This window comes from Arvicola amphibius, chromosome 9 (genome assembly GCF_903992535.2).
Source record: "Arvicola amphibius chromosome 9, mArvAmp1.2, whole genome shotgun sequence".
Taxonomy (NCBI): Eukaryota; Metazoa; Chordata; class Mammalia; order Rodentia; family Cricetidae; genus Arvicola; species Arvicola amphibius.
The window spans coordinates 115,057,430-115,079,898 of record NC_052055.2 but is presented as its reverse complement, the minus strand read 5'-3'; the positions used below and the strand labels follow the sequence as shown (position 1 = coordinate 115,079,898).

The following is a 22,469-nucleotide window of genomic DNA, read 5'->3' as shown; positions in this document are numbered from 1 at the left end:
TACTGAACACATAAAAAAATGATGCCAGTTCTACACAGATCTCTCCATAAGCCTACAGAAGTAATTCCTAACAATTTATTCAAGGAAGCCAACATAGCTGACGCCATATACTGACAAAGTAGACAGAAACAAAATGGCATAACTTCTAAATAAATCCTTAACAGGTTCTAAAAATAAAGAGAAAATACACTCCATTAACCGTTTATGTTTGTCCTGGGAATCCAGATGATTTAACATTCAAAGAGGAGTGATTTCAATTTCTTCTATCAACAAACTAAAAAAGAAAGCCATAGGATCAACTCAATAGACACATATAAAACACTTGAGAAAACACAATATTCATTCTTGGCTTTGGGTTTTATTTTTATATTTTTATATTTAATGAATATTTTTATTCTTTATTCTTTATTTTATATACATGAATATTTTGACTGCATACCACATTCATGCCTACAGAGGCAGAAAAGGGCATCTGATTCCCGGAACTGAAGTTACAGACACTTGTGAACTGCTATGTACGTACTGGGAACCGAACATAGGTCATCAGAGCAGCCATTGCTCTTAACCACTGAGCTATCTCTCCACCCCTCCCTTTTTTGAGATAGGGACATACTATGTAGCCTTGGCTGGCGTCAAACTCACTATGTAGACCGGGCTAGCCACAATTTCATAGAGGCCCCCCTCCCAGCTCTGCCTCACGAGTTAGTGTTGGGATAAAAGCCATATACTAGCACACCTGGCTCATTCTTGATTTTTATTTTTTTAAAGAAATTCTCAGCAAAGTAGAAATAAAAGGAAACTTTACTTATTGATGTGATCAAGCAAAAAGAAAAGCGACTAGATAAATAAATAGGTGAGTATAGAACTCAGCTAGAGGTGCTTTCTTCTCTACAAGTTTGGCAGGAGCTGCCTTGGTTAGATGGCTTTGAAGGTACCCTTTCTTTGTAACCTAGACAGTTTTTGTTTAACTGGGAATCTCGGCAGAGGCCTGGGCCTACTGATGTGGTGTAATTAAACAGAGTCCACACTAAGTGTGGTACAGTCACCAAGTGCTGACGTGTACTTACTGACTGTACCACAGCTTCCCAACACTACCTACACTTTGTTCCCTGACTTCCACCCAGCACAGAGAACACTATTAATTTTTCTATTAGAAGGAGATGTTACAATGTAAATGATGCAGCCCTTAAAAACATGAGTGATGGGCTGGGTAGTGGGGGCGCACGCTTTTAATCCCAGCGCTCGGGAGGAAGAGGCAGGCGGATCTCTTTGAGTTTGAAGTCAAACTGATCTATAGAGTGAGTTCCAGAACAGCCAGAGCTGTTACACAGAGAAATCCTGTCTCCAATAGCCAAATAAAAAAGAAAGAAAGAAAAGAAAGAAACCATGAGTGATGGCTGGGGGTTTAGCTCAGTGGTAGGGCCCCAAGGCCCTAGGTTTGGTCCTCAGCTCTTGAGGGAAAAAAGGTGATGAAGCCACTCGAGTCCATAAATTCTCCACTGAGAAACTCATGTCCGATCCTGTATTAATGTATTAATGGAGCACATCCCTCAATAAAACTTCAAGTACCTCAAGCAGGACTCAAATCTGTGCTAGTTAAACTGCTTTGTACTAGATTAAGTGATTTCATTACCTTTAGACTAAGCTAACTCATTTCTCAGTATGGTAATTTATTAGAAACTGAGTATTTTCCTCTAAAACAAGGGTTTCAGGCTGGGAAGCTAGCTCTATGGGCAGAGTTTTGTCTTCATAAGCATGAGGACCAAAAGCTGTATCCCCTCTTGTCTCAGGGGAAGCAGAAACAGGAGATGTCATGGGTCTTGGGCCTTGGAGAGAACCCGCTAAAATGGTGCATTAGTAAGCTGATTCCTAATGACTTATCATTGTATCCATGGACTGGGGCATCTTTTAACCCTTATCATTCTTCATGCAGCAGATGACAGTTAACACCGACCCAAATCTGGCTGAGGAGCTACTGGGAACTGATAGATGAGGGACAGTCAGAGCCAGTGTCCTTCTGTGGTCCCTGGTAATAAACCATGCTTCAACGGAAGGCCACACATCCAAGAGTACATGAATGTACAAATCTGACTTGATATTTGTTGCTGTTGTTGTTTTTTTTTGTTTTTTTTTTTTTTTTGGTTTTTCGAGACAGGGTTTCTCTGTAGCTTTGGAGCCTATCCTGGAGCTAGCTCTTGTAGACCAGGCTGGTCTCGAGCTCACAGAAATCCGCCTGCCTCTGCCTCCCGAGTGCTGGGATTAAAGGCGTGCGCCACCGCCGCCCGGCACTGTTGTTGTTTTGTTTAAAAAAAAAAAAAAAAGAAAGAAAGAAAACACAAAGTGAAGTAGATACAGGAAGGGGAGAGTAGATTTGGGAGATGGGGGAGGGATGTGCATGGGATCAAAATACACTGTATAAAATTCTCAAAAAACTCACTAAGTTTTAAAGAAAAAAATCTGTTGGAATAAATCCCTTATTTAAATGAAAATTTAAAGCATAATTTTGGGGACTGGGGATGCAGTCAAACGGTTAACAATGCTAGGCCCTGAGTTCCGTCCTAGGACAGTAAAGCAGTGCTGCCCAAGAAACAAAACAAGGTGCTGTGGAGTCACATGACCGAGGCAGTCCTTTGTCCTTCAGGGGTTCCTCTCCCTCAAAAGTCAGGGCATCAAGGTCCTTCCGATGCTAACTCTGGTGTTCTAAAACTACAGAGCTTAATAAATGGCAGGGCACAATTTAAAGGAGACAAAAGTATTTGTTAGATAACAGGTATATTCACAACAGTTTGTTTTCCTAATGGATGGTTAATAAGATTACTGTGATCAGCACAGTAATGTGAGGATGCCACTTAAAAGAGTTCATGAAAGAAGATATGAGTATTAGGGAATCTATCTCCATTCATTAGCCAGTGTCTTTGACATAAAGCATTCATGGTTCACTTGGGGGTCTGTGAGAACAGTGCACACCAAGTGTCACGTAACAGCTCCTGCTCCACACAACAGTCAAACAGAGATTTGTGAGGCAGCAGAGACCCAAGGCCTGAACCCCTGCTGGTGCCTAAGGACACAGATGCTCACCCCCCCACACAGCCAGTCTGGAGAGGGGCTCTGGCACTTCTTACGTGGTGCCTGACACATCAAGAGCTCTAACAGATCAGTCTTTTAGTATAAAGAGATTACGGCTGGGGCTGGAGCGATGGCTCAGCAGTCGAGAGCACGTACTGTTCTTGCAGAGGACCTGAAATCAGTTCCCAGCATTCACACTGGTTGGGACACTGCATGAGGTTGATGCTCGTGCCGCTGAAGGAGAAACTCATAGAGGTTAAACATGGAGAGCTGCCAAGCTGCTGTTGACACAGAATTTCAGCTCCAGTGACACTGTGGGAGCCTTTCAGAGAGGATGCAGCCAGCAACACAAGTACATCAACATCTGGAAAGGCAGCATCGTAGGGTTTAGCATGGTGCTGGCAGCCTATTTGGTTGTCAGCTACTGCATTTCTTACAAGGAACTCAAACATGAGTGGTGACAGTGAAGAGCGCTACACACCTGAGCACAACCAGCAGCTCAGTTACCATCCATGCAGAATTCTACCATGGCTCAATCTCCAAATCGTGACTCAAATCATGAGAACTAATGTCCAATAAAAGGTGACTGACTGGCTCAAAAAGAGTAGATGGCAAGAAATAATCAAACTCAAGGCTGAAATCAATGAAATAAAAACAAAAAAAATTACAAAGAATCAATGAAATGAAGAAGATCCAAATTAATAAAATCAGAGGTGAAAGGGGGCATTTTACAACAGACATTAAGGAAATTCAGAGAATCATAAGGACAGACTTTAAAAATCTCTACCAAACTGGGAAACCTAAAAGAAATGGATTAATTTCTTGATATATACAATCTACTAAATTTAAATCAAGAACAAATAAGCAATTTGAACAGACCCATAGCTCTGAATGAAATAGAAGTAATAATTAAAAGTACCCGATCAAACACACACACACAAAGTCAGATTGAGTCAGCACAGAATTCTACCAGACCTCTGAAGAATAACTAGTAGCAATACTTGTAAAATTATTCCACAAATTATAGACTAGAGGAACACTTCCTAATTCTTTGTACAAGACAACAATTACCCTGACTCCAAAACCACACAAAGACCCAACAAAAAAAAATTGTAGTTTGAATGTAATTGGCCCCCATAAGCTCATATGTTATCAGGAGGTGCGGCTCTGCTGGTCTTGTTGGAGAAGGTGCGTCACTGTGGGGGCGGGCTTTGGGGTCTCATATATGCTCAAGGCACAGTCAGTGTCTCAGTTCACTTCCTGTTCCAAATGGATCAAAGATATAAAATTCTTAAGTCTCTCTAAAGAACCATGTCTGTCTGCACGCCGCCATGTCCTATCAAGATGAATGTTTTGCTGTGAATGTTTTATTACATTGGTTAATAAAGAAGCTGCTTTGGGCCTACTGCTGCGCAGAATAGAGCAAGGCAGAAATTCCAAGCAGAGATAGAGGAGAAAAGAAGGCGGAGTCAGTGAGACGCCATGTAACTGCCACATAACCACCCAAAGAAGACAGATGCCCTGAGAACTTTACCGGTAAACTATGAGCCTCGTGGTAAAATACAAAATAATAGACATGGGCTAATTTAAGATGTAAGAGTTGGTTAGTAAGAAGCCCAAGCTAATAGGCCAAGCTATGTTGTAATTAATACAGTTTCTGTGTGATTGTTTCAGGTCTGGGCAGCCAGGAAACAAACAAGCAACCCCCACCTACAGATGATAATAGACTGAACCTCTGAAACTGTAGGCCATCCAATTAAATGTTTTCCTCTTTAAGAGTTATTTACTGTGGTCTTGGTGTCTCTTCACAGCAAAAGAAATCCTAAAACACAGATCAATCTCATTTATGAACATAGATGTAAAAATTCTCAATAAAATACTTGCCATCTGGATCCAAGAACAGATCAAATACAACTTCCAGCATAATCATTTGTTAGGTTCATCCCAGAGATACAGAGGTTATGTATTCAACATACATAAATCTGGAAACATAATAAACCACACAAGCATACTGAAGTACAAAATCCACATGATCATTTCATGACGTGCAGAAAAGGTCTTTGACAAAACCCCAACAAGACTAGGGATACAAGGGATATACCTCAACATAATAAAGGCAATTTACACCAAGCCTAGAGCCAATCAACCTAAACAGCAGGAAACTCAAGTATTTCCACTGAGATCAAAACAAGACAGGATATCCACTCTCTCCATAGCCCTTCAATATAGTACATGAAGTCATAGCTGGAGCAGTAAGAAAGGAAGGAGATCAAGGGATATAAATGGGAAGGAAGAAGTCTACATACCTTTATTTGGAGATGATATGACTTTATACATAAATAACCCTAAAAACTCCACCAGGAAACTTCTATAGCTAATAAACACTTTCAGTAAAGTTGCAGGTACAACATTAACAGATAAAAACCAGCAGCCTCCTTATATACAAAGGAAAAACAAAATCAGAAAGAATCAGAGAAACAATACATTCACAATAACCTCCTAGCTTGGGGTACCAACCCTTTAATTTCTTTAACAGCAATTACCTTATTTGATGAAGCACACATACAATTTACAATCTTAACCATCAGTGGTATGAGAAATCTGCACAGTTCTACTTCCATCACCATCTGCCATCTCATCTTGCAACTACTAAAGTAGCTCCCACCCCTCCCAGACCCACACAAAGATGATTCTGTTGTCTGTGTGTACTTCTGTCGCTGTTGTGCGTGTTTACATAAGCATCATGCAGAATTGGTCCTTTTGCATCAGGTTTGTTCCTCTAGCCTTGAAGGCTCATCTATATTGTAATGTGCATCAGAATTTTTTCATTATACACATACAACATTTTGCTGTAGGCAGAGATCCAACATTACACATCACTCATTTGCCAAGTCCCTGGGATGCTTATACTTCCCACCTCTTGGCTACTGTGAATTATGGTGCCATGGGCATAGGAATATCTAAGCTATCTCTTAGGATCCTTGTTTTCAAGTCTTCTGCTTATATATATCCCGAGATGTAACTGTCAGGTAATATGGCAATTCTGAATGTTTTTAAGGGTTACTAAATTATTTCCCTCAGCAGCTGTTAACACTTCACATTCTGTCTAACAATGCGCGGCTCCCTGCTCACACTTCACTCTATTCTCACGCTCGCTAACAAGAGCTGGAAGCGGGCAGACTGGTGGCAGATGCTCAGTGCCTACTGCCTTCTCCTTGCATCTCCTGCACACACTTGGCTCATTAATACTAAATGAACTGACAGTCTCTGCTTAAAGTCCACAGGAGGCTTCTTACTGGTAGATCTTGTTCACTGATTCCTCTACTGTTTTGCTATTTCTTCCACAGGAAAGTTTTCTGCAAATATAGTTAGTTCTCTTGGCTACTTTGTTGACATGAACCCAGGAATATAGAGCTCCAATCACTTTCTGGCATTCCCTGCACAATTACGAGGAAAAGCAGATGCAATCTGGAAAGGTCTCTAACTTAGATCCTATGTGAGGACCCTGGGTAAATTTAAATCGCATTTTTTTTAGGGGTACAATAAATACATTCAACTTGTGTGGAATTAGATCTCTTTCTCAGTTGTTTTTAATATCACATCAAATAAAACCTGAATAAGATGCTCGAAGCAAGATAGGAAGGAGTGACAAGATATCAAACAGTTCAGATAGGAAACAGTGAGGCATAAACTCCAACAGAAAAGGCAAAATGCTATGAACGCAAAAACACCTAAACCTATTATGAGTACAATACGCACGTTCTCCATTTTAATCTGCACGTCATCTCAACAGAAGCCCTTCACCTGGGCTTGAGAAGTGCTGTAAGGGCCAGTGAAAGTCCTCAGGGGGAAAAGCGCCTCCAGCGCAAGCCTGAGTCGCCTGGAACCCACAGTGGAAGGAGAAAAGCAACTCCCGAAGGCACATCCCTCACACACTCTCACAAGCACAAAGCAAAGAGGATGTTCTAAAGGTGCTCATCAAAAGTCCTGGGAAACTGGTTACTTTTCAAACATAAGAAACTTATTTTGTCCCAGGGGCACTCAACCAAGTCTAGTATGGACTCTGAGAATGTATTCCTAAATGTCAGGATAAGAATCATGCTGAATGTAAGAACAAAGTCAGCCATGACAGTTGGCACAGCGAAGGGAAAAAGAGAGCACATGGTTACCTGGTAGCCTTCTGTTTTCTTCTGACACCACTTCAGCAAGGCGTTCCTCTTAGATCCTCCATATTCTCTTGCCAAAGCTGAGAGGGGGTCTTTCCGTTCCTCCCTAATTTGTGAAAATAAGAAACACAAAATTGAAATATTTGAGCACCACAGTAAGAGACCACAGCACTAATTACACCTCTGAATAGATAACTGCTGTTATCTATTAGTTCTCCATTTTAATCTGCACGTCATCTCAACAGAAGCCCTTCACCTGGGCTTGAGAAGTGCCGTAAGGGCTAGTGAAAGTCCTCATGGGGAAAAGTGCCTCCAGCGCAAGCCTGAGTCGCCTGGAACCCACAGTGGAAGGAGAAAAGCAACTCCCGAATTCCATTTAATGAAAACTAAGGCTGTTTTGCAGCAAGACATAGTTTTTTATTTAATTTCACAGTCAGTTTTTAGTCTGTGGTCCCATAGACCTACAGCTGTCAAGTCTAAGAGGAGGGACACTGCTCCTCATCCACATAGCAACAGAGATCGGGCATCAAGTGCGTTCACAAGAAATAAGATGCACTCTAGGGTGCTCAACGTGACACTAGCGACATCAAAAACTGTTCCAGGTCTTTGGTTCAATATCTTACTTAAGGGGAGGGAAGGGGGAGGAGGAGGGGAGGAGATGGAAATTTTTAAATATAAAAAAATAAACCATAAAAAAAGAAAAAAATATCTTACTTAATTCCATAACATGCTTTGGTTTATTTTACTTCTTTTTATTGCCTTAATTCTCTCACCAATTCCAAAATCACTTATTATAAGTATAAAGAACAAGGTTATATGAGATGAAAAATTCTAAAGCACTGCCTAGTTCAAAACTAGACAAATAAAACAGAAAAGAAATGGCAATAAGGCTGTGATGTGGGAGGTGATGTACGCTGTGAATATGTTTTATTGCCATTGGTTAATAAAGAAGCTGCTTTCGGCCAATGGCTTAACGGAGTAAAGCCAGGCTGAAAGAGATACAGAGAGTAGGTGGAGTCAGGGAGAAGTCATGGAGCCTCGCAGAAGACAAGCTACAAGTAGGAGACAGACTGCAAGCCACCAGCTGGAACCTTGCTTGTAGGCCACGAGCCTCGTGGTAAAATATAAAATAATGGAAATGGGTTAATTCTAGATGTAAGAGCTAGCTAGCAATACACTTAAGCTACTGGCCAAACAGTATTGAAAATAATAGTTTCTGTGTGATTATTTCGGGAGTCTGGGCACCGGGAAACAAGTCTGGGTGGTCAGGAAATGAACGAGCAGCCTCCAACTAGAGGGCTGGAGATAGCTCAGTAGTTAAGAGCACTGACTGCCCTTCCAGAGGACCCAGGCTCAATTCCCAGCACCTACATGGTAGCTCACAAGTGTCTGTAACTCCATTTCCAGGGGATCCAATGCCTTTCCTCTGGCAGCTACAGATACCATGCATGCATGCAGTGCACAGCTACACATTCAGGCAAAACACCCACATCAAAAAGTAAAATAATAAAAATAATTTACTATATTTTTTAAAGGTATGGGGGAAAGAGATGGCAATAAACATTAAAAACACATATTACATTGTGTGTGGGTACTTAGGATACAGAGGCAGGAAGAGTTAAGTTCAAAGCCAGTCTTGTCTACCAAGAAAGTTCATGAGACAAAACAACAACAACATACACCATACACAGATACTCCAAAACCAAAACCATATACAAGCCCAAGCCCAGCATGGTGGGAAACGCCTGTAATCCCACATTTCCCACCATTTCTGAGGCTGAGGCAGGAAGACTCCAAGCTCAAGGCCTGTCTAGGCTTTAGTGAAAGTTCTAGGCTAGCCTGGTAATGAGGGCAACCTTATCCCAAAATAAACAAACAAACAAACAACATCAACACAAACAACAAAGAACTAACCTAAAAATAAAAATTAAAAAAAAAATGCTAAGGCTGCTGTTTGGTGCTAGAGTGCTTGCCTAGAATGTACAGGGCCCTAGGTTCAATCCCCAGCACTGCAAATGAAACAAACAAAACCATATCTCACTTCTAAAAATTATCTCATGTGTTTACTGCTAGCTGTATACCCCAATTTTTGAGAAGAAATCTCACTATGTCTCGGGTTGTGTTCAAACTCCTGAGCTCAGCCCTTCTGCCTTATTCTCCCTGAGTGCTAAGACACAGGTCAACTCCAACTGTGCCTGGCAAGTCCTTGGCCCTGCAGGATGGCCAAGCTACTTTGTCCTTGAACTGTCTACTTACTAAAATGCTGGCTTATGGGTGCACATTCCTCAGAGGTTGGTCACCCAAGAGGTATGGCTTTAAAAGTTAGCCCACGGGGCTGGGAGATAGCTCAGAGGTTAGGAGCTCTGGCTGTTCTTTCTGAGGAACCAAGTTTGATTCCCAGCAACCACACTGACAGCCCAGGGGATCCAACGCCCTCTTCTGGCCTCTATGGGCACTGCATACACATGGTTCGCAGACATACATGCAGGGAACACACACACATAAAGTAAAACTAAGGCAATTTTAAAAATAAATAAATACAAATAAAAGTTAAGTTCATATACCAGGCATGGTGGCATAGCCTATAATCTCAGCACCTGGGAATCTGAGGTAGGAGAATCTCAAGTTCAAGGCCAGCCTAGGCTATGAAGCAAGTTCCTTTCTTTACAATGATAATTTTTTGAAAAGTTCTTAATTTAAAGCTAACCCTAAAACTTGATATACAGCTAAGTTTCTGAAGCCCTTTCCTAGTCCTTCTTTTCTTAATCCTACAGAGCCAACAGTTTTTCTCATTCCTACAAACAAAGCATGATAGATTTCTGACATTATCTTTTCTCTCTAAACTGTGTGTTGTGTAGGAAAAAAAAGGTCTCACTATTTGTCCTGGCTGGCCCAAACTCAGAGGCACCTGCCTCTGTTTCCTGTGTGTTACAATTAAAAGTACGAGTCACCATCCTTGCCTTCCTCTGAACTCTTACTTAGTTAAGCAGCTTCTGCCAGAAAGAACTAGAAACAAAACATAAATTCACATTTTCATGTCCTGCTGACAATAATTAACATAATGTCGTGTTGTCTGATGTCATTCTGAACAGAGCTGCCTCTCATGTCTGCTATGCCTGGATTCCTTACATAAAAACCTGTTGCTAAAGCCATCGCCTTTGCAAACCCTTCCTGGACCCCACCTTTCTCCAGCTCTCCGATTCTGCTATGACCCTGATCAGACTTGATAACTCTGACCCACAATACCAGAACAAATATCCTTTTAGATGGTTTCCTGGACTCTCCTGAAGAAGAAAAAACTTCTATCATCTCAATTCATTCACTCCACCTGATTACCCTTAATCACACCAAAGAGACCTGTTATGACTTTGAAAAGGCTCCTAAAAAGCTAGCTATTCAACGACATCTTCTCCACCCCAGACAGTAGAGACATCGCTCTGTGACTTTCTGTATCTGTCCCATGGATCACGTGCCCTGACTATAAGCTTCCTCATCCCCTTCCCATGTTTATTCAAGTTATGTATCCTGCCAATAATGTCCCTATGCACGATCCTCAAGGCTTCACCAAGGTTCTACCTACCTAGGAGGCTCTCTCTAATAGTCTACCAGGATGCCCGTGCTTCAACTTCACAATATAAGGTTGGAAAGTATTTCAGATTTCAGAGCCTTTTCAGCTTGTTTTAATTTTTTTTTTTTTTTTTTTTTAGACAAAGCCTCACTAAGTAGTCAAGGTTGGCTCACACTTATAGCCATTTTGCCCCCATCTTCTAAAGGCTGAGACCACAGGCATGCCCTACTTCTACTGACATTGCTTATTTCTCTTAGCCCTCCCTTAACTTCATTTATTTACTTATGACACTGGGAACTGAACTGAACCCAAGGCCTTTTCACTTACTAACAAGTATTTGACCACTGAGCTATACCCTCCCGAAAAGCAAGCACCAGATTTTGGGGTTTTTGCATAGAATTTACTAGTAGAGCATCTCTATTTTGAAAATCTAAAGTCTGAAACATTCTGGCCTTCATGCTGGTACACAAAAAGGCAGGTCGTTGGCTTTTGACACCAGGGACACCTCACCTATACTTACTTGGTCATTTCTAATTTAAAACCAAACAAAAGCACGCAGTTAGTCAACACTTAGTAATAGAGAAAGGGGAGTTCTCAGACAGCACCAATCTGTAAGCCGACCCTTTGCTCAGAAAGGCCAGGAAAGATATGCAGGACATGTCTCCTACCTTATTCGGCTCCGGGTGCTCGGAGTGACTGATGCCGTGGGGGAGGAGGAGAGGGAGAGCTGTGGTGAGGTGGTGCCCATCGCCATGAGAGAGGCTGGTGATGCTCCCTCAGACGCCGAGATGTCCCGTTTCATCTCTTCACTACTTCTTCGAGACACTGAGAAAGTGATCATGAGTATAAGCAGTCCAGCCGCTGTGGAGCTCACGGAGGCTCCATGCCAAACTATAGCTAGAACTACCGGCTGTTGAGAGCAACACAGCACAGAGCTACTTCTCTGTCACTGAGCTATGGAACCCGCCCAGGTGTCAAACAACAGAGGAAGCGACAAAGCAACCGTGGTGTATATACACAGCCAATTTCTTTTCCCAGCCAAAAGAACAAGATTTCATCATTTGCAGGGAAAGGGATGCAGTTAGACTCTAGATAAGATGATCTCACAAAGACAAATATATGTTTTCTCTCATTTGTGGTTTCTAGATGCCATACAGGTCATAACAGAAGAACACATGACATGAAACAGAACTGTCCAGGTGAACAAACAGAACTAAAGGGAAACAGATCATGGAGGAGGAAGATGGGGAATATGATCAACTTAGAGTTGTATGAAAATCCTTACGTAACATGGTGCCATGTGCAATGAACAAACACAATGTGTTTTCTAATTTAAGAGAAGGTTTCTATGTGTGAGAATGTGTGTGAGCTTCTGTATATGTTCTTGTGTCTTTTCTTGGATCTTTTCCCTGTTTGTTTTTGCCCTATTCTGGATTGTTTTTATATTACTATTATTATTGATGCCTGCTTGTTTTCTAATAAGAGAGAAAGGGTGTGGACTTGGGTGGGTGGGGAAGAATCTGAGAGGAGTTGAACAGGGAAATATAAGAATATATAGTATAAAATAGAATCAGAGTATACTGTATGAAATCTATTTCAGTTTTTAAAAAGGTATGAAAACTCTGTAAAGAAAATATCTTGGAAAGATTAATAGTTATCTTACTTTTTGACATCTAGATGGTTGTCTTAGAGAAAAGGTCAGAATGCTTCATCAAATGTTTGAAATGTAGTGTATATATTGAAAAATTATAATTACATATCTTTAAGAAGCATAAAGTGATATATATGTTTTAAGTTTTTTCGTTTGAGTTCTTGACATTTTCTTCTGACGATTCCTAAAAAACAAATAATACCTTGTGAAAGAAAAAACTAATATTTGATCTTACTGATGACTGGACAGTATTTACTTTTCATTCAAAACACTTAGACAGCTGGGAATTTATAACTAGAATCCCTATACTTTCAAAACTGAGGCAGGAGGACTACCATGAACATGGGGTCAGAATGAGACACTATGATAAAAAATAAAAAATGACAATCTGTGAAAGGTTGGTAGTGGAATATGAACTGTCTTACGTCTCTGTGAACAAGAGCCTTGCAGCACTCATTAGGTACACAATGAGTACCACGCAGACACAACTAAAAGTCAGAGGGAGCACGTTTGCAAGTACTCACCCCTACCCAGCATCCACAATTAAACACATCCCTTCTAAATGTAGCAAGACACTGCTAAAGGGACAGAAGCAGAAATGTTTCTTCATAGAGTTCCATTCAGTTCTGGGCCAGGCTCCATGTTCAAACAGACAAGGAAGACAGAAAACTAAAAGGTAATAAGTCAGTCATCTATAATTCTGCAAGCCTGACACAGGAAAAACAAAACAAAACACTGTCCTGGAACTCTGCAGCCTTCTTGCCTCGCCTTGGCAGTGGGCACAGGGTGTGCTGCCTGTGGCATACACTCACTCTGGCTGCCACACCAGGTCTAGGTGAGTCAGGACAAACATGGGCAGCGTCAGGAATGTGCTACATTAAAGATCTGGAAGGGGCAGATGCCTTCCCCTATTAAGAGATCTTAGAATAACATACTACGTTTTTCATCATAATTTTGTGGCTATTCCTCTTCTCAAGTACGCTGCATGTCTTAAGTCAGTAAGGGTTTGAAGTGACACATCGGCTGAGGCTCTGAGACGGGATCAACATCTCCTATCAGTGATGACAAGCCTTCATTACAGTAAGCTGGGAGCAAGGGTGAGAGGAAAGGCGGCAGGTGTGCGCTCACTCCATGTAATGGAGGACATTAGCCATAGCATAGCAGGGTTATCAGTTTTCCTTTCTGGGTGCAATTGAAAGGGCACAAGGAAAACAGTATGAATAACTGAAAGACAGAAGAGTTAGCCCAGAAGACAAACACGGTAAGCCTTGGAAGTCACTGTTGTAGCCTGGCTTTATCACACTGGCACGCTCAGTTCCAGAAACTCTTTGGTGTTCTGACTATTCAGATCAGTCGTTGCACACCTAGCTCTATCAACTTCCGCAAAGATGCGCCTTCACGTGTCATCTACCATGATGTAGGCAACTGAAAACTTCTACAGGAGTTTTTAAAATAACTTTTCAGATAAAAGTCATTACCAGAGATGGTCTTGGCACTCTCCATGGCAGGGACTCTGGGTAGAGAAGCAGGCCGGCTAGTTGAAGACGTTCTTAGCAGATGCTCTGCACCAAGTGGAAAGGTCAGAAACAGAACTATGAGTGCTGAGGTGGTCAAAGTCCAAGAAAGGTGACTGACTTTTCTTTACCCCTCTTCCTAATCCAAGACCCTGCAACCCCCAGACAGCATGATATTAAAAATAACCTCCATAGACAAGGACTGTGTAAAGCACTCCAGGTCAATAATGTGTTTCTAAAGATGACAGTGAGACACGCTACACACATGACTGTTCTAAATCATTTTGTGCCACTTAGCTCTTCAAAGCAACTCAATCAAAATTAAGAGGTCCCTTATTGCATGGGCCTACGGAACAAACTAAATAAAACCTTGCCCCTCTGTGCCTACTTAGAGGGAACATCCCTACACATGTATCCACAAACCTGGATTACCATCGTATGGTTAGAATTTCGTAATAGCAACACATAACACAACTATAGAAGGAGAATAGCTCGTTCTTATTTCAGATAGGAGATGGGGATTGAAAAATAAAATGGATAGGGTTAGAGAGAGGGCTCAGAGGTTAAGAGCACTGCTGTTCTGGGTTCAGTTCCCAGCATCCACATGGCAGCTTACAACTGTTTGTAACTACAGTTCTTAAGGATCTAACACCTTCACACCAATGCACATGAACTAAAGTCCAATAAATTCTTTTAAAAAAGAAAAATATAATGGTATTAAGTTGGGCCTTACTAGCAAAGAAAAAGGGTTGGGAACTGCATTTCAGTCACACAATAATAGAAGCAAAGACACAAATTAGAAGAAACAAGAGCCTGGTTTGATAAAACATGGGGTATATATATTATATGGACAACAGGGTGTGAAGGAGGGGCTCCTCCAGGGAGGATGGTGCTGACTAAGAGCCTTGACAGCCTCATCTGTGGGCTTGAGTCTGAGGGCCCATCTCTCCTGAGCAGCTGGAAGGACACAATCAGATACCGCCTCTATTACAGCTTCAGCCTGGTTCTTGAACACAAGCTTTCTTAGGAGTCTCTTTAGTTCCTGGGAACACTGGGGAAATATCTTTGTCCCTGCTAATTCTCTCTTCCTGTACATGTCTTATCTACAACTACAAACCCAACTGGCTGTCCTCGGCCTAGAAGACATGAATGTATGTGTTCTGTCTGGCCAGGATCTGATATGTTAGGGACAAATGACCAGTGTAAAACTAAACAATAAGGCATTTATTTAATAAAGACTATTATTAGCCTTGCTTTCCATGAATGCCCACCTATTTCTTTTTTTAAACATAGCAACTATTTAGTGACTGGAAAAGCAGGTCAACAATAAGCATGTTTTACCATGCATGAGGCCCTGGGATCAATGATTGGCAACAACAACCACCAAAAAACAAACAGGGAAAACCAAAGAATTTATCAATTTAAATGATACCACTCTTAAACCATCATAATGTGAAAAGTAATGGCATACAACATTGTTTCTAAATAACAGGTTCCCTGGAGGTGGAATTAAAGGAAGCTATGGGCCACCTGAGCTGGACACTGGGACCCAAACTCCCACAGTCCTCTGAAAAAGCAGTGTATTCTCCTAAGCACTTAGCCATCTCCACAGTCCCCAAGTAATATTTTCCAAGAGACTTCGGAGCATCTAGGTTGAAATAAAAAGTGATCCTTTCTACTTACGAGGCCCAGGGAGTAGGAAGGATAGCTTATATTATACATAAGAATAGGACACATGCAGATTAAAATCATTAGTGATTTTATCATTTAACATACATCATTTTTATGCAAACAGCTTACAAGTAGCAGAGTTCCAAACCCTATAAACTTTTACAGGAAAAATACAGCATGCACAAATTCTAACAGACAGAACAGAAAGAGGAAATAGAAATCAAAGTTTTATTTACTTATATATGTGTGTTGTGGTGTGTGTGTGTGTGTGTGTGTGTATGTGTTGTGGTGTGTGTGTGTGTACACGTGGAGGTCAGAGGTCGAATCAAGTGTTGTTCCTCAGGAGCCATTCACCTTGGCTTCTGAGAGGATCTCTCACTGATACCAGTGTCTTGCCACTGCCTGATTGCTTGCCCGTCAGCTCCAAGGATCTGTGCCTCTGCCTCCCTAGTGCTGGCTTAAAGTGTGCACCACCATGCTCAATTTTTCACATGGGTTCTTGGGGTTGATTTGAAGACCTCAAGATTGCACAGAAAATATTTTACCAACTGAACTCTCTAGTCCCATAATATTTTAAATTTAGTCAATAATAAACCAATAATAAGGATCATTTCCTTAAAAGTCCAGTCTCCCAAAAAAACAACAAAGCAAATTAAGAAAGTAAAACAAAATTTATAAAGACAAAACAAGTAGTGTCTAGCAAGATGTGGTGGCACACACATTTAACTTCAGCAGGGCAGATGAATCTCTATGAGTTCAAGGCCAGTCTGGCCTAAATAGAGAGTACCAGGCCATTTATTCAATACGACCCTGTCTCAAAAAGCAAACTAAGGAGTGTCAGTTATGGATGGTAGCTCACAACTTGCTCATTCCGTACATGGAAGTGTCACCTTATCCAATCTTACCCCTACATGCTACAACTGGGAAATGTTCATGAAATTTAATACCCGACACATCAGTCCACTTGTGTTTTCATCCTGCATATCTAAAGGTCCACACCATGTCTCTTTTCAGCACGTGCTCCCTGCCATAACCAGTTGCCCTTTCCAAAAATGTATCAAAAACTATTATTTCATTTTATTTTGAGGCAGAAGTTCACTATGTAGCCCAGAATGGTCTCAAATGCTGTTCTCCTGCATCAGCCTCCCAAGTCCCAGGTTTACAGGTATGAAACGCCATGCCTGACTAAGTTACTCTTAAGATTATGTGCAGCAGGGCAAGAGCTGCAGCTCCACAATGGTGTTTGACAGGTGCAAAAAGACCCCAGGCTCCATCCCCAGGTACAAAAAAAATCATCTATAGTGACTCAATAGTCATAAAGCAGTCTATTGGCATTTCTTAAAGCATTTCACTACTCCAAAAACTTGAGCTGAGACACACCTGCCACAGTAAGACACAGGCTGTTTATGTCTGCAGTAAACAAGCTGCTTTCCACCTGCAGGTAAGAGTTGGGTTAGCCTTCTTCAGGAAATAGGATTAGTGTATATTTTACAGTGACAGAGTCTACTCTGTTGACATCTGGTTCTCTCCTTCCACCATGCAGGTTCCAGGTACCAAAGTCAGGTCCCCAGACTTGGTAGCAGGCATCTTTATCTGATGAGAAACCCCACTGGCCTTATCTTTAAATCATTCATTATCATTTGAGCATCTACCACTTGTTGGACGCTAAGCTTAGTGCAAGGGTCAAGGAAAGGAAACCAAAGCTTGCCCTTGCAGAACTTGGAATCTAGAACAAAAACAAGACAATTATTCTGTGAGTAAAGTATTCAAAGGAGGAAAAGCAAGGGCTCTGGGACCCAGGAGCTGATGAGACTGGTCTGAGAAGTCTAGAAAAGACTAAGAAGACAGCACTTGTAAGACACAGGCTGGCTGGTCTGTTTTCTATCAAAGGCAGCCTGAGAAGGACCTACCCATTTCCCCCTTTAATTCAATTAGCCAGTATATCAGACTGTGAAGCTGAGTGCCCAACAATGGGAAGACACAGCCATCACCTACTAGAGAGGGGAAAGACAGAATCCATTCTGGCAAGTGCTCATTAGCCTGGTGTGGGGTATGTCTCATCCATTTGAAAAAAGAAAAACTGACTTGCCAAATTACTCTGTTTTGTTGTGTGGTATCAAAAGTATTTATTTTCTACAATTTGGGGGCTCTAGGGGATTTCAAATGTACTTGGAACGAGGTTGAGATCCCCTCCCTTGGAGGAGGCATGCCCTACCCCTGTTGTGATGGGGGTCTAGGGTGACTCCGTCTTTGGATCGATAAGGACCTCAGGACAAAAAGATATTTTTTTTGGCAATGTCATTAAAGCATAAGAAAATACTGAACCAACCAGGTAACTCTTATATACAAGGTACCAGCCTGAAGAGTGGCATACCCCTTTTTAGAGCATCAGGCAGGAAGACCTAGAACTCAGTTCAACGCTAGTCTGACTATACAGCAAGACCTTGTCTCAGAACAAAAGGAAAAAATACATTTGTCATGAAAGCTTCATTTGCTAATAACTTATTTTCCTACTTGTAGTTAAGACATATTAGGAAAAACTTTTGAAAAAGACATACACCAGGTTGGCAAACATAATGCCAGCACCAAGAAAATAAGCTGTTGGCCCAAGAGTCTAAAAATTAACAAAGAAAGTGAAATGCTAAGGATGCATTAGCTGTACCTTGTACAGGAATTTCTCCGTAGTTTGATCTCTTGTCTGACAGGGCGGTCAGAGGCTTGGGGGTTGAGATTGGTCCACTTATGGAATGTCTCTGAAATAAAAGCAGCTATGTTAAATCTAGTACTGAGACTCACAGAGAACAACGCTTCAGAGAGTAGATGTCAGTTACAAGCAATGCATAACTCCTTTGATATAAACATACAGTGTGTGATCAGTACTCTTAAAAAAAAAATAAACTTGGGAGCTGGAGAGATGGTTCAGCAGTTAAGAGCACTGACTGCTCTTCCAGAGGACCTGGGTTCAATTCCCTGCAAACATATGGCAGCTCACAACTGTCTCCAACTCCAGTTGCAGGGGTTCTGATACCTTCACACAGACAAACATGAAAGCAAAACATAATAGCATATAAAATAAACAAATTAGATAATAAAATTAAAAATTAAACTAATCATTTTTTAAAGTAAATAAACTTCTAAGAAAAATGTATATTCTTACAGTTTTAACAGTCAGCGTCCTCTCCACTTGGTTTCCTTATACTTCTGTATTAAGGCATCACGGACAGTCAAGATGCAGGACACTTGCTCCCCACAAAGATGCTTCCCTGGGGCCTTTTATAGTTACGCATACCACTGACCCTGAAAGCCTCTGGCACTTGGAATATAATTTAATTCCTCTGTTTAAAAAGATTCTTGAACTACGATATGCCAATGTGCTAAACACAAAATTAGGTTCCAAACCAAAATATGGATGTGTTTCTATTGTGGTTTTATTGGTTTTTCTTGTCCTGGTTCCAAACAGACCTCAACTATGTCTCCCACTTGATAATTTGACAATTGTCCCAGTCCAGGCTGTAGTCTTTAACTCAGAACTCCTGCCAACAGCAATATGAGGAGTTTCCTTATGCCCTGGTATAGACACACACAGCAGCCTAAAATACCCACCACTACTGCTCTAACCCATAATATACAGAACAGGCCATCCACCCTTCTTCCTTGTGCTTCCATTTCCTTGGCTTTTCTCCAGCTGTCTCTCACACACACACACACACACACACACACACACACACACACACACACACACACACACACAGACACCTAAAGATAGGATCTCACTATGTAACCCTGGCTATACTGGAACTTGCTATGTAGACCAGGCTGCTCTCAGACTCAAAAAGATCCACCTGCCTCTGCCTCCACACACCAACCCTCAGCCATATTTTTTAAAAAAATCTAACTAACTTCTAGCTACTTATTTCACTCCCAAAAGACCTATGCAAAAGTACAGCTTTGCTACATCTTTACATCATTAACCTTTAATTTTAGCCATGATATGGACTAATAGCTTACTGTGAATTTCATTTTCATTTCCTTGATGATTAATGATGCTGAACTCATTCTTCTATGTTTTCATATAAATTGTTTGCCCCTTATTACATGCTGTTTTCAAGTTATCACATGCAAGTCTTCTGTAAGACAAGTAAATACTGTGAATATATTCTCCTATATATAATATGCCTTTGCTTGTCATGTCTTTGGATTCAAATTTTTAAAATCTTGATGTTTAATTTGCTTTTAAGACTCATTTGTGTGTGTGTGTGTCCTAAAGAAGAAGCCTCTGTGTGCTCAAAGAACACAAAGATTTTCACTAATGTTCCTATCTTTAAGCTTTATATTATATAGCATTATATAGTTTGGGTCTACTGGTCAACCTCAGTATTTCATATTCAGAATCTATACCTACCCTCATACTAAATAATCTGACAGTATTATCCTATGTTCATCTAGTTACTCAGATCCTGTGTAAACAAATATCATCATACTAAATAATCTGACAGTATTATCCTATGTTCATCTAGTTACTCAGAATCCCGTGTAGACAACTCCTGCCATCATACTAAATAATCCTGACATTTGTGATGAAAATCAGCTCGTCTACCCCAGGACTCTATCCACTTTCTGATTTCTCTCCAGTGAAACATAATGTTTGTGTCATACAGTAAATGTTGAAATCAAGCATTCCAAGTCTTCAAATGTTTTACATATTCAAATCCCTTTGCATTTCCATATAAATATAAAAGCACCTTTTATTTTGTTGGATTCTACTAAAGACTGTAAGAATATTCTGGCAGGAAAATAACCTACTACATTACTGATGTATGCCACATGACAAAGTATCCCCATACTTTCCAGTGACTTTAAACAATAAACATTTATGATCTCATGATTTCTATGGGTCCAAAAGCTTAGCTGGATAATTGTGGCTCCAGGTCTTCGGTGAGTAGACAGATCAAGCTATCTCAAGGCTATCATAAAGACAGGCAGGAGGAAGGTGTGGGGTCTCTCTAAGTTCATCTGCAATGATTGACGGTGAGTCTCAGAGTGGCTGCTAAGCTCGCTTACACGGTCTTCCACAAGAATAAGCTCACCACAAGGCAACTACAGAGGGTTTCCTCAGAGTGAGCTAACCTAAGAGGCACACTCACAACAGAAGCCAATCATTTTATAACTCTCGGAAGCACCACTGCATACTTCTGCTATTAGAAACAAATCATGAAGTCAGCCAACACTCAACAAGAGCAGAGAACACAAACGCTAACTACCAGCAGGTGAGCTCACTGGGAGAGTTTATAGACTGCCTACAGCATTGCTACTTCCAGCTCTGCTAATCCTTTTGGAAGGTACCTCTGAGGTCTTTGGGGCAGACCTAGAGTATCCAGACTCGAAAACAGTCTAAATGTACTTTATTCCCTATCTGTTCAAGGAAGTTTCTTCATGGTGGCTGATATGAACTCACATGATTTCCTACCCTACGCAAACTATTGAAAATGTCTGAGAAGTCCCCACAATTGCTGCTGAAGACTTTGTCCAGCTGGGCCTTCTAGGGCTTCTACCATGCAGTTAGGCAGCCAGCCTCAGGCAAAGATTCAAACGGATACCCATGGAAATGTCTGGACCCTCTCTGTAGCTTCCTCTTCCCAGGGACTCTGCCCTGAAAATTCTAGCGGTCTCATTTTCCATGAATGTTGGCTTGTACCCTCAGATACAACTGGTTTGTCCTCTCTGTCCTAAGTTAGTTCATCCTCCCTAAACCGCCACCAAGAAACTGCCTCCAGGCAAACAATGCGAGTCACACCAGGACTTCCCTCATCTGCTGGTAATTTTTTCAGGGACCACAGTAGTACAATGTCTGAAAACCACTGTTTCCTAGATTTTGTCCAGGTTTCCATTTATATGTGACAACTCTTGCTATTTCACATGACAAGAATTATTCCTGCCCATGGAGTTTTTTAAAAACACACCCAACCCTGGTGCTGTCCCAGAGATTCCATTCACAAAGACAATGTCTGGGAATCTGTTTCTAAACTCTTTATGCAGTTTTCTGTGCAGCTAGGCTGGAGAGACACTAGACAGACTACGTACTAAAGAGCATTATAATGGGTTTTGCTTCTAGCTACAGGTATTTTTAATCTTCCTATCTTCAAAAGGATGTTACAAAATCTTAGACATGAAATATAACAGATAAGTGCTAGAAAAGCTTTGTCTTATTCATCTTATTTGAGGTTTGTTTTACTTGGCATCTTGCTTTGTACCTTTAGGTTTTCTTTTAAAAGTCTGATTAATAGAGAACATCTTTAGCATTAAATCTGCAGCCAAACTATGGTGATTCCTTACTTTCCAAATGCCAAGCCACTGTCTGAGAAACTTCACTTATCCTAGACTTTAAAAGTCCATTCTCAAATCACAGAGCCAATCATTAACCCAATATAGAAGCCAAAAAAATAAAATGCCCCAAGCTCTCAATTTTAAGGTAAATGGTAGCCCCGGCTATCCTTATCACAGAATACTAGTTCAGGGGCGACTTTTCCTTTGGCTACTCTCACCCATGTTAAAGTATTTCACTTCAGCCATATTCTGAAAGTCGCTGTGGAAATGGCTTAACGAGAGGGTCTCTCGAGCTCCACAGAGAAAAGCCTTCTGCTTTGCTCCGGCCTCTATTCCCAACAACAGAAAAGAATAGCAACTCTGAAAGTGATTTACAGTAGATCAGCAATGCCATACATATCCTGAGCTCAACTGAGACAAATGGCCTCCAATGAACAACTCTTCTCTCCACTCATGCCTTGGGTAGATCCACATTTAACTCGTGTTGGGTGTGCACTTGAGTTCAGGTG

General features: G+C 41.1%; 1 protein-coding gene across 1 annotated transcript in view; it reads right to left on the bottom strand.

Moving 5' to 3' along the window:
• Specc1l (sperm antigen with calponin homology and coiled-coil domains 1 like) overlaps window positions 1-22,469 on the bottom strand; it is a 105,912-nt gene that overhangs the window by 26,451 nt on the left and 56,992 nt on the right. The window contains exons 10-13 of the mRNA XM_038342547.1: window positions 18,299-18,389; window positions 13,930-14,013; window positions 11,469-11,625; window positions 7,236-7,338 (exon numbers count right to left, since the gene is read on the bottom strand). Coding sequence (XP_038198475.1) covers window positions 7,236-7,338; window positions 11,469-11,625; window positions 13,930-14,013; window positions 18,299-18,389 — 435 coding nt within the window. The remainder of the gene's footprint in view (window positions 1-7,235; window positions 7,339-11,468; window positions 11,626-13,929; window positions 14,014-18,298; window positions 18,390-22,469) is intronic.